Here is a 17,062-nt window from a genome sequence, read left to right as displayed (position 1 = left end):
TATGTATCAGTTAAATTATATCCTATTTCTATTATCATTGCGGCAACTAAAAAACGCTAAAAAACTTTTTATAAATTCTGGCATATATTCCAGATATGATAAAACGCTCAAATTTTAAAACAGCTGATCTAAAAAACGCATTGAAATTAGCAATCTGAACGTTTTAATTTTGGTTAGTTAGGTTAGTTCCCGATATCTCTGGACATATCTTCAGACTCAGACTTCCAAAATTCCCTTCAATTACCATAATTACCACTGATTATCATTACACTTACCCTAATTAACATTACTTTTATTTTTTTATATTACCACGTAATTAGAATTACTATAAAACGCCTAAAATGAAAACAAAAAAATAGCAAGAACAAGTTTATTGATCTTGTAATTTTTTAATATCTTAAAATCGTTAAACATATTTTTATAAATATTTAGGAACCCGTCAAGTTTTCAGGTAGTAGAAAACAGATCGCGCACTTGGGTTTATCTCATTGAGTGGTGACGTCAGTGATAATAGCGCACGCCACTGCCGTCGAAAGAAACCGATAAATACCCTATATAAATAACAAAATTCACCATTTGATAGACGCCGTTCGCGTGACAATCAAGCTCGCGGGTTATCAACTTCCTATCGTGCAACAATGGCCCAACAAACAGAAACCAAATATTATACTTGGGAAGAAATCAAAAACCACGACGGTGAAATCCAAGCCAGTGTTTGGATTGTCTACAAAAATAATGTTTACGACGTTACGGAGTACATGGAAGACGTAAGTAAAACATTAATAAATTATACCTCTGTATTTTATTAACAAAAGCGTTTGTTACTTAGTAATTATCCGATATTTCACAGAGTGATTTTTTAAGTATTTTAGACGTAAAAAGTTACTAGAAACTTGTGTATAAAATGATTCGTTTTAGGAAATTCTTTCTTAATTTCAATCTTACCTTTACATATCTATCATCACTTTTAAAAGGTCATGACTTTTTGTACTAGAGTGTACTTATATTTTTGGTAAAAAAAAATGAATTACTCAATTTGCAGTGCAGTTTTGGTTAGTTCAAATATATTTTTGTGTTCTAAAGTGTCTGGTCTGATATATGATACATGACATATGTTAAATATTCCATAGTTGTTTCCAATCTTGTTGTTTCACCCAGTTTAAAAAAGTCGGCAAATGTAAACACCTACTTGGAATTGCGTCAGTCCTTGTGATTTACCAGAGTGGCAATGAAATCAAGGCGACACAAATCTGGGGTTTCCCGCCGCAGACGGTTATTCCGTTCGTACACCGTGCGTTAGCCATATTTTGTTAGTAGACTGTCTAATGAGATAATTTTTCTGGCATAAGCAAACAACTACTTTGCACGCAACTAATAAACAGTTCACCTACGCCCCAGTTATATTTAATATAACCAATAGATCAACGTTATGTTTAAATCTGCACCCCAATTCTTTGAATTGCTTAATTCTGCTTAATGTAAGAGAGAGTAACTGTGACAATAAAATTTTAATTTGACAATGTATATAATGCATAATAATTATTAACTATTTTGGTCAAAACGTCCGTCATCGAGGTGACACGGTTCACATCTGAAACTAAAAAAAAACTAACCTGAATACTAAAGATTATTAAAAATAATAAAACAAATTTAATATTACTTAATCACCAGCAAACGCAGATTATATATATACCCACGTCGCGGCATAAAATCTGGGACAGGGTTTATCTTTTGGTACTAAGGGTACAACCTACATGGTACCTATTTTTTGGTATTTTGGCCAATAAAACAAAACCATGATGGAATTCAACTACTGTCCTCGTGACGTCACTCACCTTTAACTCTTCGCAATTCCACGTAATGCAAACAATAGTGGGAGCCCGAGAAATACCGGAAATATACTTCTTAAAATCTTACTGCCGCTCCAAAAACTATTTATTATAAATGACGCCTGTCTACTATGGCTCGCAAGTTGTACATACAAAAATGTTATTAATAATTTTTACAGATAATTAATTAATTATCTGTCTAAGAAAGTTTTGCGCTAAAATTTCTTTGGCTAATATTGACGAATCGAAGGTGTTATATAAAAAAATATATATACTCTAAAGCTTTAAGCAAACGGCGGTTTATTTTATGTTCGTCATAAAACTTAAGCCCTGATTGCTAGAATGAATGAAAAACGAAATTATCTGCGATATGAATTATCCAATATCGATCAACTTAATTAAGACGTCAGATCAGTCAAAGTACCTTCTTCAAATTGTGAAGTGCCTACCCGCACTTCATTCGTTTTCCAATTTCTCACGTATACGAGATAAGTGACGATAAAATATTACTAATCACTCCAATACCTATTGTTATAATTTTATCAGACACCGGATGTCTGCAACAACACAAATAAAAAGTAATCATTCAACAATTAAATGCATTCGTTACCAGAAAATTATTTATGAAAATTTGGTACTAGATGACGCAATTATATTTTCTGCAGGACGAACTTTTTTTTTTAATAGCATCACCGATTACCTGATTTTCTTTTTTTTTTGTTTTTACATATATAGGAATAGAATACAATTCTTACGTTTGAGATTTCAGTTTTTGAAAACTTTAATTATTTTTGCTACCCTATTTTATGGTTTTCATACAAGATATGTTAATATTAATACATATTTAAGTATTCTTGGATGATTAATATTTCCTCTTAGCTGTTCAATAAATTAATGGTATAATGTGAGATTGAATTTTCATTTAGTCAAAATTTTGCACTCTCTCGTAAAATTTAAATAAGTTATTACATTTTATAACTACCACCATCTTAGAGAAGAGGATACGAAAAATATGTTCATATGGATGGTTGCATTTTTTTTCTTTGATGTGTTATTTTTGCATGAGAGGATATGTTTCAAATATCGTCCAATAAAATCGACTTTCCAGTGATTGGGGTGACATCTGGTCAACATTCGAAGTACCTCTCTACGAACTTAATTCAGTCCTCTTCCATCAAAAACCTTTTCTGCTGCAAATACCAGGGGACTGAAATTTACATCGACACACTTTGTGTGGGTGATAGGAAACATCGAAACAAACATTTCCGCAAATGGGAGGACTTAACATTAAAATTGAAGAAATTGGTTTTGCTAGTTAATATTGTTTGGATTAGTCAAATTTTTTGTTCGTCTGGTATCTTGTATATCCCTTATTACCCCCTAAATGTTGGCAGTATATTCTTGGGACACTACCTGTAAAATACTTAGACGATGATAACGATGGAACATATTTTTGTATTGTAATATTCTTTAAATGTCATTTTCTTTTTATGTTTTACCCTAATATTAGACATGTGATGTATAGAAAGAATCCTATTTACCAAAACACTATTATTCTTAGATAAAATTCGTCACACATCTGCATTTATTGGTATGTTGTAATTTTAAATGCATTCTAGGAATTAGTTGCTTTACGCAGCCAACAAAGAAAAGCCAATGAGTCGATCATCTTCCACAGTTTAGTTGTTCCGTGGTATAGTTGTAATCCTTTGTCTATCTGAAAAAATCACGCGGTGAACAATCAACTCGGTATCTCATGTAATCGGTTTTGTGAGGAAATTTCAATTGCGAAATTAATAACGAAGTAAATGAAGCACTAGATAAAACTCATTTACATTCCGTAACGTGAGCCAGCATACAGTTTTTCTTTTGTTTAAATTTACCTTTTTAAGCGATTGGAATTGGATTTCCCAGCCAATATTTCATCGAGAAAAGTGATATTAAACAAACAAGTCTTCTGCATACTCGCGTGGATTTTATTGAAGCATTTTTTTGGGGAAAAAAACTAAGAAATATGTCAAGGATATTTCTAAAAATTTCGGAAACACCAAATGGTATTTTTGCAAAAATTATTGCATAAATAGCTATGTTTTGGTAGAATAATATAAAATATATCAAAGTGTAACAAAAGAAAAATCAAAAGAAAGAAAAGAAAGGAAAGAAACAATTTCTTTTGATGATTTAAAATTGATCGAAATGTTTTTTTTTTGCAGCATCCGGGAGGTGCGGAATTAGTCACCGAATGGGCGGGCAAAGATTGCACTAAAGCGTTTGACGATTTCGGTCACTCGAGTGACGCCAAAAAGCAACTCAAGCCCCTCAAAATAGGAGAACTGGCAGAAGTAAGTAAAAAGTGATTAGGTCTATTTCAAAAGCAGTATTTGATTTTTATTTATCACTTAAATGCATAATGGGCCCTATAACTCACTAACGTGTTCTACTTCATAATTCACTAGCGAACTATAAGTTATAAGCACTAGTGACTTACAGGAATCATAAAAAGGCCTAGTTTATTTTTCAAGTTTTTATTATAGTATCATCCAATGTGATGCAGTAATTAACTAGTATTTCATAAAAGCGGTGCCCATATACTCCGGGTCTCTTTAAAGGTCTGTACCAAACTATAGCACATATTCCTAGTATCCAAAATGAGCCAATTTAAATCAACTCACGGGCACCTTGGTCTGAAATTGTTTCGTTGATAAAATTAAATAATAACACATTTTTCCATGTGGTCGTTAGAGGGCGCTCAAACGCAACACCGTGCGTACAAGTGCAGTAAGCTTTGCCAGTGTAAAACTCACCTAATGAAAAACTGTTCATTGATTTTTTATAAACTCTCTAAACACATTATATTAAAAGTGAATGGTGGTTAATATTTTGGAACGCCTAAATATCAATCTACATTCGGAAAACCTGACAGGAAGAATTTCGTAGCTGTTTAAATAATTTCGACGTTGACCGAATATGAATGCCAATTTTAATATTTTTGAATATTTTTTTTGCAGGAGGATCGGAAAACGAAGGATAACAAAAAGAAAGGCGATAAAAAGAACGGTGTTGCGAATACCAAGGAGGAGAAAACGAATGGGGTTACCGTTATTGTGTCCGATGAAAAGCCGCAGATGAGGTAAGTTGCGAATTTATGTTTCTATAGATATATGGCCGATGGCTAAAACGTAAGGGATATAAAATCATGCGTACCTAAGTTAGATCAAGAGGATCAACTTATGAAATAATAACAATGGATCTTTAATTTTTTCTATAAACATAGCTACCTAATATAACTTTAATTGTTTTTTGTTTTTTTTTTTTGTTCACCTATCTATTATTGAATAATTCAACATATTGTATTGCGGATTACTTTTAATTCGATATATTATTTATTACAGAAATACCTACATATTAATTACCAAAAATATTTTGGAGAATAACCACTGTTTTCAAAAAACACTAGGCATTAATCAGTTTTCTTTGTTTTCAGGAGCTGCTTTTCGATAATCACATGCGGCTTGTGCGCTTAAACAGAAAAAGCCCGTCTCATTTATTTATTTTTATATCTGTGATAGGACGTAGGAGTTAAGATAATACCCGTTGAGGCCGGTTGTTAGTTTTGTTTGAACTGCCGCATTTTAATATTTTGCATAAATAACCTACTAGTTGAGCTGTGTCTTCTTTTTAACCATATGCTGTGTGCTATGACGGAATTCATTTCGTAGATCTGGCAATAAAAATCATCGCTTTATTTACCAATTTTATTGTAAACTAAATTTATCAAAATAGAGTAAAAATAGTCATCTGGGATAGATTACTTCATTAGCTTTATAATTTTAATACTCTGTATTGTTTGGTCGTTATTATTGAATAGACTTATATTAGGTCTATTATTATTTAATTATTACCTGTTATCAATTACTTTAAATAAACCCAATTCAATACACGTTTACAAATTTTGGAGTTTTATTTCATACTTTGCTCTTAAAATTTGGTGAATTATTTTTCAGCAACGTATAATTATTTTGAAGAAAAAAAAACCTAATTGAGATATTTCGCGAAGCTGACAAAAACAAAAATTTTGAATGTGAAATTGTTTTTCGTATCAACGAGGGTTTGGGAGCTGTATCCCAAGTGACACATTTAAATCGGGTCTTCTTCGTTTCCCCCTTATAGAAGTTTTACGCAAATATTGAACTTCACTTGAACTACCGACGACGACTATTTTAACAGCGGAAATGTAAATGTGTAAATAGAAAAACCAAGTGTAAACGAAAATAAACAGACTAAGAATTACATGTAAGACTTGCTTGTTTTCAATATCAAATTTAAAGCAATATTTGCGTTTAAAAATTTGTTTATTTTGTAGGTTAGATTTTGTATTTTATATAAATTATGTAGGAATTCCTTTAAACATTTATTCACGTCACTTTCTGCAATATGCGGCAGGGTAAATTTATGATATGTGATCCCGCACAATTTAAGGGTTTTAAGGAGAATTTGCATTTGTTTATTTTGTGGATGTACAAAATATGATGTATTATTTTTAATTTAAATTTGTCGTTGTCTACAGAATAAGCAAATTATTATTATTATTGTTACTACTACATGTAATGAAAAAACATAAATTTCTATAACGAGGGACTGTAAATTATGATTATAATGATATTATTTGCAATCTAACATTAACAGATTCAGATTTTCTGTAATCTACATATACAGGCCATAATGGCTGTGTTAAAAAGATTCTCAAAATAGATATTATTTAAATTTTAAATTTATTAATGAATAACAAACCTAATTCAAAATATGATATAACTCCTTAGTCTAGTTGTTACTCATAGACAAAACAAAAAATGTTTACCCATCAATTTTTGTTACTCTACCATAAATAAGTAAACCTTGTTTTTGTTCTCAGTGTTATAGGCAAATTGCCAAGAATAGGAATTACTTTCGTTCATATAAGTACTTTATTTTTTCATTTTTATAGGTGCGACTTGGCCTACATATATTTTAATATTAATTCAAAACAATCAAAAATCAATCTAACAAGATAAATATTTTTCTTTCACGTGAAATGTTTTGCGAGAAATAAATATACAGCCGCCACTACTGCTGTTTAACAGCGCCTTTCCATTCTATGATCTATGGCACATTACTCCCTGGAATAGTCTCGATTACTTTGATTTGTTCAACTAAATGCAACATTTTTAGATCAAATAATATAATATTTTACTTTTATCACACTGGGAATGATCATAAACATAATACTCTGAAAATTACAAGGCACAAAACTTAATTGATATATTTATTTACTTTTCCCTGATGAGTTTTATTTAGATCCAGTATTTTCATATAAACTGAAGAAAATAACATCTCACACAAAACATTTCCGATTTTCCGATAAAATTGCAAAATCAACAACCTTTCTCTGTTTTCCAAATTCATAAAAAAGCTGTAATAAAACTTAGTATATTATAGTTTCTTTAAATACTAGCACATATATCTAATAGTTTAACACTTTTCCTTCGATTGTGTATGCTCTTACTGAATTTGCCAAAACTATATAAAAGGTTTATACAATAAATACATTATGGCAAAATACCCTATTCTTATACAATGTCACTGCATGTTGTCAACAATATTACACATTATTCTATCCATTATACAGCATGGATCATTACTTGAGTCGCTTTTATCCATTTTTTCTTGTTTTACCAAAAAATCGGTTTCTACTATAATTTTTGAATCCAACTCCATGAGCTCAGGTAGACTTTGAATTGCTTGTTGAAGAATTTCCATCACTCTATCTAAATGTTTCTGAAATCTGTAATGGAAAACATGACCTGTTAATTTGTGTGGACTACTTAATGGTGCCCTAGAAAAAAAAAACTACCTATTAGCTGTTTCTATCCTCTGCCTTTTCTGCAGTTCCATCATAACCCTTAAAGTTTCGCGAGCTTGGTGTGGCCGAAACTCATTTAACAGATGATGTATGTGAATGAAAAGTAAACTTAGATCTTCCACCTTTTCTGCTCTTCTAGGAGAATCTGGACAATTTACAAGTAAATCAAGAAGATCTAAAAAGTTTGCTAAGAGTGATGCATTTAATTTCTTTAACTCTCTGCGTCTATCGAAATGTTGGGGATAAAGCCTTTTAATTCCCTACAAATAAATACAAATGTGAGCCTGCCACACACACACACACACAAATATAACCCAACGGTTTTATAGGGAAAAAAGTTTCCAACTTACTTGACTTTCTAAAGGCCTTATGATATTTTCTTCTGTGTTAAAGGCATTGCCGAACATATGATAAGTATCCGTAATTGGGGGAGGTGGTTTTGGGGCTCTACCCCTTCTTATTAACTCATCCGTGTATTGGTTTACATACTGCATAGGAGGTAATGGTAAAGAGCTAACCTGAATTGCATCCGACATCTTCAACGTGCTTCTAATTTTAGCAAATCTACTAACCAAAAAAAAAAACGCTACTATATGATCTAAAACAAAATAAACAACTTTGGTGGTCCCAATATTTTGACGTGTGAGCGACTGATAGTGACAATCTGATAGCCACAGATTAGTTGTGGAAATACTCTGTTTCGCATTTTACGATCAATCAATTGGAACAATGTAGAAGGGTCATTCGCCCGTTGTCGGTATCGGTTTTTTTGAATCTTTTTTACCGACAACACAAAAATCACTGCAACCCGTTCCAGCCAAGATAAATTTTTGGAATAATCCTCATAACAGCACATAAACGGTCGTTTCAAAATATCTAACATGATCAAAGCATTAAAATTAATTAAAATTAAAAATCTTAAAATCGTTTGCACTCTGGAAGCGCTTGAAATTGTTGAGTTAGTTATGTCAGTTAAAGCTTTATTTATTAAATATTAAGTTCATTTTACTTGATGTTACAGTTTTGACCTCTGAAAAAAAAAACAAAAATTTATAACTTTCCATACCTATTGGTTAACTTTATTTAGAAAAACTACATTTTAATATTACATTTTTCATTTACTTGTACAATTTAACATTAACAAAAATATAGGTACATCACATTAGCTAATTTCGGTTGAAGTGGTTAATGTGTTTGAATGTTTCAGATATCTTATATAATTAATTTATATTTTACACTTTTTACAATAACATAGATATTAAAGTTTACTGCTAGATTGACCTATTAAAAACTGAGCAATATGTGAAGCCACCTCTTCTGGCTCATTATTGTGAACATCATGATCTCCAGGCACAATTATTACAACAAAATTGCTCTGTTTTTTGTAATAATCTAAGAACGGTTTCAAAAATATTTGCTGTCCCTTTGAATCTTTGCCTAAAATTATCAACACTGGACAGTGTACAGGGAATTTCTTTAACGTTTCTAAGGCATATCTAAAGTCATGTAATGGATTAATGAAATTTTTTAATCTTTGATCAAATGAAAGCCAGTATTTACCATTTCCTGCTGGTATCAAAGCTCTTTTCAGCAACTCTTCTGCAGCCTCTAATCGTAATGGAAAAGACCTACCTTGTCTAATTTTCTGTATTGCCTCCTCAAATGTGTACATTGGAGGCCTTTTGATTTTTGACTTCTGTTCAATTTCAAGATGCAACAGTATCTTTTCTTCCAGAATATTTTTGAAATAGCGTGAAGGTACTGGAAATAGGTGCAAAGTATCAAGCATAATTAACTTATCTATTCTATTGGGGTACATTTGAGCATAGAGAAGCCCTAATTGACCTCCATAGCTATGTCCCATTAAAATATACTTCTTTCTATTGAAGTGATTGATCACCAGTTGGTATGCCAAAAGGTAGTCAGTAGAATGGATTGGCAAATGGGGAGGAAAGTGACTAGATTTTCCATGCCCTGGTAAGTCTACAGCAATATAATAATAGGACTTGGATAATAGTGGTATCAATCTGTTGAATGTCCCTGCATTGTCCATAACCCCATGAAAACAGAGTAACGCGGGGTCAGATGCATCTCCCCAGGTCTTAACTGGAAATAGAAAGCTAAATAAAAATAAATTCTAATGCGAATTGTAGGTTATGTAGGTTGATGTATATGTAATGTGATTTGTAATTAGGTGTAATGACAGTGAAAAATTTAATTAAATACTAGATTATTCTGGTTTCCAAATTTCTATTAATTAGTGTGACTAGTATGGTAAGTTTATTTAAAAAAATATTTTTGGTGACCTAAAACCAAATTAACCTAAAAAACTATCAGATTTTAACTCTACTTCACCTACTAGCAATTATTCCCCAAGGGGCATCTATTTGAAGTTCATCTATCTCCATTTTGCACTCCTTGAGATTTTAACTGGTTTCCAGTTTTATATTTTCATCATATGATACTCAAATACTGCAGGGTGATGCTCAAAGGTAAAATGCACCTGTGACTCCATATCCAATTAATTGATTGGTAACATTCCATAAGTCAAAGATTAGGTTTATGTTATTTTAATTTTTTTCGCTTGACGATTTAAGTTAACTGAAAATCACAGCTGAAAGCTGTCAATGGAACCGCAGAATACAGTGGCCATTTGACGACATGTTGGTTGCTTGCCAAATGGGGAATTTATAATGTGTGTTTTACACTCTGTGAACTTGAACATTTTTTTACAGACTTTCATTTGAATCTACGATACATTTTGCGTTTTAAATATTTATTGCGCAATTCTTCTAACTGTATATTTTGTATGTGCGTAATTAAAGCTTTATCTACCTATACTTTGCATAATATTTTTTATTCACCTTTATTAAAATTAGCGAGTTATATGAATTTTTAGAATGAAGGCTGAATTCTACTTATAAAAGACACACCTTAAATATCTATTTAATTCTTGGTAGACATTCTTAATCGTACTTTGAAAGCATTTTCACCTTAGATTTACATCATGAATACCCTTCTGCTGGTAAGACAAATTCATCATACAATTTTTTTTTCTAATATAGTATTATTTAATTATTTTTAGATTGCTGTTATCCTCAGTCTTATATGTTTGTCATCAGGTTTCCCTTTAGGAAATACTGCGCTCGTGGGCCCTGGTGAACCAGGAACATTACTTAAAGGTCCAAGATCGAAAGCTACCGTTAAAGGCGCGGACGGAACGTTTATTATCGGTGGAGGAGATACGGGGGCTGTCGCTTCGGGTCCGAAAGCGGGTGGAGTTGTTGGTGCCGCCGAAGAGTCTGCAGGTGTTTATTTTGCTTTCTATGATTAATACTGGCTAAGTTATTTGCATTTTCAAGAAATACTTTTTAACACTTTTGTTTTTAGGCCTCATTGCTCTTGAATCCCCTGCTCCAGTATTGGTACATGAGAGTCCAATAGTGTCAGACAATTACCATGGTTACGGACAAAGTTACAACTTTTAAGATATATATTTTTATAGATAAGATATAGATATTTATATAGATAACTCGGCGTAAATTGTGGTTTCATCAATTTATATATCTATTTCATTATCGGTAGTTTAAGAGGTATTTTAAGAGGATTTATTCTTCTAACTGTAACTTGTCATAAAAGTAATTATTTGCGTAATTTAGAATGTGATGCATATACTGACTTGGTAAAAATTATATATTTTTTCCCTTGGATTATTATTATTATTATTAAAGGAGGTATCAGATACTAATATAGTGGCCCTAAGTAGTATGGTGAGAATTGATGAGCCTCATATTATCGCATGCCTCGAAATTTCACACTAACCTGTACCTTTCGCCATTTTCTTATTAAACACGCACATTTCAAAAGAATGGTCATACACGGAATAAAATTTTCATTCAAAAGCATAGGTAAATTAGAAATTTGCCGTAACAAAATGTTTTGCTAATATTTCATTAAATGTTACCTATAAAATAACAAGTAGTTCATTTTTAACAAAAGCGATATGGTTTGTAAAGCCCGATACACAGTATGCAATTGCTACATGTACTTCTGCATATACTTATTCATGTAAATATTGCAGCGTGTCCACTATCAAATTGTAAGAAATTTGTGCTTGTAAATCGGCGCAAAGCGTTTGTTTTCATAAACTTATAGGTTCCATGCAAAATGTAAACGAATTCGAAATCATGAAAGATGACTTAAAAGTTGAAACATCATTTTATGAGATACTAGATATCGCACGGGAAAGATCTATGCGGAAAAAATATTCAAGAAGCAATTGTAGAATCCCCTAGTCTAGTAATTCCAGATGAAAATTTCGTTTTCCAAAAAAAAAGGATTATAAAAAATGGCAATGGACAATTTGTTTAAAAAATTGTAAGTAATGTAAAATATAAACGAGAATTGCATATAAATTAGTTTTACAGAATACAAAAATTAAAATAATTAGCATTTATTGAATTTTATTCAGCACTTTAAACAAACATCCTCATTTCTCTCGTTTCTATTATTTGGGACTATAAATTTTTCTTATAAATTGGCAAGTTACTATACGCGTGGTAAAAATCAGTTTTGCATAAAGTTTAGCCATTTAACACTAACAAAAAGCATTATTTATTGAATCCAAATTTAAAAAACAAACCTTTAAAAACAAAATTCACTAAAAATAATGAAACTCATTTTGCTCAAAAAAATTGCATCGCGTGTACTACCAAAAAATTGCTAGTTAAAAATACTTGCATTTTTAACAATTTTTATCTGTCAAAAATACCGCGCTTATTAAATGACTTTTTCTAATGTGCTAGTACAATACGTCAGTTTTGGGGAGTTTTAAATCTCCGTTTCACGTGCGTCTTGTACTACGTGTGTTGTGGCTTATTTTTATGTCAGAAAAGTGCTTTTTTTGAAAGTTAAAAGTTCTTTTTGGATATTGTTACAAAGACTGAGAGAGCAAAAATGTGTATGTAAACAAATCGCAGCCGTGTTTCAAAGGAGGTGTACTTTATCTCCTATTTTGTCTATTTCTGTTTAGTATTCGGATATGGTTTGCATTATCTCTAAAAGTGTGTGAAATTTGTTTGATTTAACTATTTATAATGTTAAATGTAAACTATTTATAAATAACTTTTCTACTCCCGTCTGTAAATTGCCTAATTACACACCGATCTAGCGTTCACGAAGCGTCACTTTACCCCGTCAGTTTCGTTTCCCACGAATCCGAGCCACTTCGGACATTTCCGGGATTTTGGGAGCAATCGGATGTTTTCGTTGGTATTTCCGAACGCCTTGAATTATGTTTGTCAATTCTGACGGTCATTTCAGTGAAAGTATTTGTGTTGTTTTGCGGAATGGTACCCAAAAACTAACGATAGTAGAAAAAGTAGTATGCAACAAGTGAGGTAAACTTTTTAAGTCACTCGCTTATTTAACCCAGTTACTCGCTCCGCTGGGCTGGGTTCGTGTTTTGTTTTGTGTGTTTAGCGCACTTGTTGGATAAATATACTCACTCTTACATAATAATCTCAGGAATTATCTCGGGAATTATTGTTTCCCACATTATTCGATTACTCTAGCGACCATTCTTATTAGGAATCATTTTGTTTATTATTGTTTTGTTTTATACCATGTGTTATTATGTATGTACCTATGTTTCAAGACAAAGGTAAATGGGAAATGATGTCATTGTATAGCCAAATGAAATGCTTTTTCTTTTCCTATAATAACAAATGAATTTCCAATAATTCGATCACTTACATTATGTGTGTATTGGAAATTTTATTACTCTTCTTTAGAATTCTAAAATACCTGTCTTTGATCAAATTTCGCGCCCCCTAATGCCAGTAAGTTAAGTTTTTGTAGCTCATAGTGGGGCTGGCGAATACGGTTCCGATATTTACCATAGAATCTACAAGTGCGTTTTTTATTAGTTTTTTCTATGATCTAGGCATATTTTGAAAAATACTGACAAATTCACGAACTGCCAGCGGCCATGTTCGTTGTTGAATGCCGTTAAATCTTATTGGTAATGCGCATATTGAATGATGAATCTGGTAGAGTTCTCCAAAATATATACCGGAACGAGTTTAAAACGGACGAGACCACTCTTTTCAGCACTTGTACCACAAGCCACTGCCGTATTTAAGATATTAACCGACAAGAACTGTGCCGTGCAGACTATTGTATTTTAAGAGTAAAAGAATGGATTTTTCACTGCATGGACTAATAATATCGAGGAGTCTCACCGATGAAACGCTACATAAATCCGTCAGCTTCCAGCATTTGGATGCAAGAAGTACCGCGGGTCGACCTTCATAAAAAAATGTACTAAAGTTAAATACCGGATTATGTCGGAAAAACGGTATACAGTTTGGAGAACTATAACTATATATGCATCAGATTATAATATCTATATTTTAAAACTTGTGTCTAACATATTAAATGTACTGCAAAAATTGTTTCCAAACAGCTTTTACTTTGCATATCTTGTTTCAGTCGTGAGAATCTCTATTTGTAAGTAATTATTTACGAAGAGTAACAAAAAATTAAATATTATACTTATACTCACTGTACTTTTAAACAGAAACTTATTGGCGCAAACATTTGTTAAAAATTTCATCCATGGGCGGTTAAAATTCCCAGATTTTATTCGGCATGGAAAACTTTAACAAACATAATGTACAAACAAAAATAAAAAACGAGTCATTCATAAAAAAATATAAAAAATTTACTTATCAATAATTGAAGGTAGATCGGAGGTAATATTCAGTTCACAGTCTCTAACTCTAACGCATAATATATACATTACAGATTCATTAAATTAATTTAGGAAAAAAACATATTGTATACACCGTGCTAGACTACCAAAAAACATATTTGCTGTAGGTTACCAACCGTTACCTACGCAACAACAAAAACTACATTCAGCTCTTATTTATTCTATAAGTTACAGTCAACATGATATTACGATATTCATTTTTGGAAATTTATATCACAAGTCATTCAAAGTGGCCCAATTGTCTAACCCTAAATTTGTAATTAAATTAAGAACAGCTAGGATCACCATGCCATGCTAAGTAAAATACCTTGGAAAAATACTAAAAGTAGAAAAGTAGGGCAGTTTTCAGGTTTGTGTTCCTAACGGAGTATTTTCACACACCCTGTATAGTATTACAGTAAAAAAAAACACATTAGCATATTATAGAAAAATCCAAACGCTAGGATCTTGCACAAAGAGTCGTAGAACACTATTTTCGAGCTGAAGCTGTCCGCTAGAAGCCATTGCACTGGGGTAATATACTTTTGGGCATATTCCCAAATAATCTTGTAAGGAAATCACCCGAATTTTTTTTGTTAGCTAGTTGGTGCCGAGAGGCGGCAGAATAAAAATTATTGTAGTAATTGTAGTTTGCATTACAAACCACACTTTCGGGCTTAAAAATATAAGAAATACCCATAGGTACAAAACATACGCTAGTTATATAAATAATATGGGCTCAGTTTTGACGAAAATTATTTGGTAAAAGCTCTCAATCTTAAGTGGAACATATTTTTCGCAATATATATTAATTTCATATTTAACATTTTGTACTAGTTCCGTCCCTGTTTGCTGTTACATGCTGTCATATGTTTCCTTAAAGTATGGAGTAAAGAAATTACATAAAATAACCTAAAGTAAACACATAGGTATCTACATAATGCTGTCATACAATTCTTAATTCTGCGTTATTCTCGTCCGAGATTACGACGGTAGCAGAGGGTGGTCAAAATGACGTCATTAACTAGCCACCAAATGACGAAAATTACTTTATATAAGACGAATGATATCTGTCGCTTTAAATTACACAAAAGGTCTTTTGCGGTTGCGGAAAATGGAGAATTTTGGGTAATGAGTAAAGATGAACCTTAAAAAAAAATCGAAGTATAATATACAGGGTCTCACGAAAATTAATATTTTTCATTTTGATTCACCCGGTATAAACGAATAGACGAGTATAAGATAAATGACTGTACCACTTTACAAAATTGTTGGCATAATAAAATTACACTGACTGAAACGGGGTGAAAAATATGGGGTATTAAATATTTTTGACGAAAAAATGGCCGTAGATCCACTCAGTATAGACCATAACAACCCTACATTGGGTGATTGAGTATGAAAGGGAGTATTTAGGACTAATGTCATAATATCAAATATAAGTTTGATTTCGCACAATTTTAAACTAAATACACTGGAGATTCAATTGAAAAACATCCTCATGTTAAGCAAAGACTTGACGCGATATAAACGTTAAACATATCATTTATGCCCTGGAATAAGCTGAAATGCTTGCTTTGCTCCAAACTCTAAGGAAACACGCCGCAGCAATAATTCGCCAATATAATTTAGATATAATTCTAATGTCTTAATTAATGTTAAAATCTCCTAATCAGCAGCGTTAACAAAACAGGACATACAAATTATGCAACACGTTGTACTCTACTGTTCTCTGTAGGTACTCACATTTTCGATTGGTATAAAAATAGCGGTATATATTGCTTTACATAAAAAAATAACCCGGCGTCTACTTAACGTCTAGTTTTGCACTGGCATCAGTAAAAGTTACCGGACATTCTGCTTTTTCTTTGACTGGTTACCGTTAAAAAGCGGGCGGGACGGGGGCTGCCTGGTGATATTCCGTAGCCCTGTTGCGGACTATCGGAGAGCTTTCGTTCCGGATCTTCGTCGTCCGATGATGACAAATCGGGATCACCATCAGAAACCATTCCTACAACGTTAAACGGATACGGAAAAAGTCTTGAAACTTACGATTTTAATATTTGGGCATGTTACGACTGTAAATGACTAACCAAAACTAAGCAAACGACATAATACAATTGAATAGTGAATAAGTCATGTCTAATATTGCCATGTTGCCAAATGAGCGGAAAAAACTTTAATCCAAATACTAAATTACTGTTTTATTTGTATAAAATCGAAAAAAATTGCCGCTTTAAATCACATAGAGCTATAAACTTCAAAAAAAAAAAGAATAATGGCCATAAATCTGAAGACACTCAATATAGACCATACAACCCTATATTAGGTGATGAGTATAAAAGGGAGTATCTATTAATTTTATATTATACAGGGTGTTCTATTTAAAAATATAAGTTTGATTTCCCATATATTTATGAATTACTCTATATATTTTACACACCCACTAAATATAATCTCCTGGTTTTAAATAGAGGTAATTTTTGTGATGTTAATAAGACATGCTTTTTTTGACGTCAATCTGGCATGTTTTTAGAACCACTGACGAGTAGCGACCATTTATGACTCGAAAATGACGTC

At 32.0% G+C, this 17,062-nt stretch overlaps 5 protein-coding genes across 7 annotated transcripts in view; 2 read left to right on the top strand and 3 right to left on the bottom strand.

Moving 5' to 3' along the window:
• Positions 1-556: 556 nt before the first annotated feature.
• LOC132705411 (cytochrome b5-like) lies at positions 557-5,866 on the top strand. The gene is made up of 4 exons (XM_060675988.1): positions 557-767; positions 4,043-4,171; positions 4,838-4,959; positions 5,314-5,866. The coding sequence occupies exons 1-4, from the start codon at positions 639-641 to the stop codon at positions 5,351-5,353; spliced, it is 420 nt and encodes a 139-aa protein (XP_060531971.1). The 5' UTR covers positions 557-638; the 3' UTR covers positions 5,354-5,866.
• Positions 5,867-7,117: 1,251 nt separating this feature from the next.
• On the bottom strand, positions 7,118-8,611 carry LOC132705146 (mediator of RNA polymerase II transcription subunit 7). Its single transcript, XM_060675581.1, has 4 exons — positions 8,513-8,611; positions 8,079-8,423; positions 7,720-7,988; positions 7,118-7,650 (listed from the first exon to the last, which is right to left on the bottom strand). Exons 1-4 carry the CDS (start codon positions 8,609-8,611, stop codon positions 7,446-7,448), a joined length of 918 nt encoding a protein of 305 aa, XP_060531564.1. The 3' UTR covers positions 7,118-7,445.
• Positions 8,612-8,778: 167 nt separating this feature from the next.
• LOC132704622 (serine hydrolase-like protein) lies at positions 8,779-10,393 on the bottom strand. Of its 2 annotated transcripts, none has more exons than XM_060674741.1 (2): positions 10,084-10,393; positions 8,779-9,834 (listed from the first exon to the last, which is right to left on the bottom strand). In XM_060674741.1, exon 2 carries the CDS (start codon positions 9,779-9,781, stop codon positions 8,987-8,989), a length of 795 nt encoding a protein of 264 aa, XP_060530724.1. In that variant the 5' UTR covers positions 9,782-9,834; positions 10,084-10,393; the 3' UTR covers positions 8,779-8,986. The 2 variants fall into 2 exon arrangements, with proteins under 2 accessions (XP_060530724.1, XP_060530723.1); XM_060674740.1 differs by having other exon boundaries at positions 8,782-9,834; positions 10,088-10,390.
• A 119-nt stretch (positions 10,394-10,512) lies between these two features.
• Positions 10,513-11,597, top strand: LOC132704623 (uncharacterized). The gene is made up of 3 exons (XM_060674742.1): positions 10,513-10,753; positions 10,814-11,036; positions 11,119-11,597. The coding sequence occupies exons 1-3, from the start codon at positions 10,736-10,738 to the stop codon at positions 11,214-11,216; spliced, it is 339 nt and encodes a 112-aa protein (XP_060530725.1). The 5' UTR covers positions 10,513-10,735; the 3' UTR covers positions 11,217-11,597.
• Positions 11,598-14,360: 2,763 nt separating this feature from the next.
• The window catches only part of LOC132705552 (insulin-like peptide receptor), a 96,500-nt gene continuing 93,798 nt past the window's right edge, over positions 14,361-17,062 (bottom strand). For both annotated transcript variants that reach the window (XM_060676199.1, XM_060676200.1), the window contains one exon: positions 14,361-16,493. In XM_060676199.1, the coding sequence (XP_060532182.1) occupies positions 16,318-16,493 (176 nt within the window). In that variant the 3' untranslated portion in view covers positions 14,361-16,317. The remainder of the gene's footprint in view (positions 16,494-17,062) is intronic.

Source organism: Cylas formicarius, unplaced genomic scaffold, assembly GCF_029955315.1.
Source record: "Cylas formicarius isolate icCylForm1 unplaced genomic scaffold, icCylForm1.1 PGA_scaffold_7__23_contigs__length_41026272, whole genome shotgun sequence".
Classification (NCBI taxonomy): Eukaryota; Metazoa; Arthropoda; class Insecta; order Coleoptera; family Brentidae; genus Cylas; species Cylas formicarius.
Note: the sequence above shows the minus strand (reverse complement) of the source record. Positions and strands in the feature narration are given on the sequence as shown.

Coding starts and splice junctions, on each gene's coding strand:
- LOC132704622 (XM_060674740.1), bottom strand. CDS start 10,136: ATGGAGATAGATGAACTTCAAATAGATGCCCCTTGGGGAATAATTGCT. Junction 9,835..10,087: donor CCCTTGGGGAATAATTGCTA/GTAGGTGAAGTA, acceptor TTCTATTTCCAG/TTAAGACCTGGGGAGATGCA.
- LOC132705146 (XM_060675581.1), bottom strand. CDS start 8,611: ATGTTAGATATTTTGAAACGACCGTTTATGTGCTGTTATGAGGATTAT. Junction 7,989..8,078: donor TAAGGCCTTTAGAAAGTCAA/GTAAGTTGGAAA, acceptor ATTTATTTGTAG/GGAATTAAAAGGCTTTATCC. Junction 7,651..7,719: donor AGGATAGAAACAGCTAATAG/GTAGTTTTTTTT, acceptor TTTCCATTACAG/ATTTCAGAAACATTTAGATA.
- LOC132705411 (XM_060675988.1), top strand. CDS start 639: ATGGCCCAACAAACAGAAACCAAATATTATACTTGGGAAGAAATCAAA. Junction 768..4,042: donor TTACGGAGTACATGGAAGAC/GTAAGTAAAACA, acceptor TTTTTTTTGCAG/CATCCGGGAGGTGCGGAATT. Junction 4,960..5,313: donor GATGAAAAGCCGCAGATGAG/GTAAGTTGCGAA, acceptor CTTTGTTTTCAG/GAGCTGCTTTTCGATAATCA.
- LOC132704623 (XM_060674742.1), top strand. Junction 11,037..11,118: donor TGCCGCCGAAGAGTCTGCAG/GTGTTTATTTTG, acceptor TTTTGTTTTTAG/GCCTCATTGCTCTTGAATCC.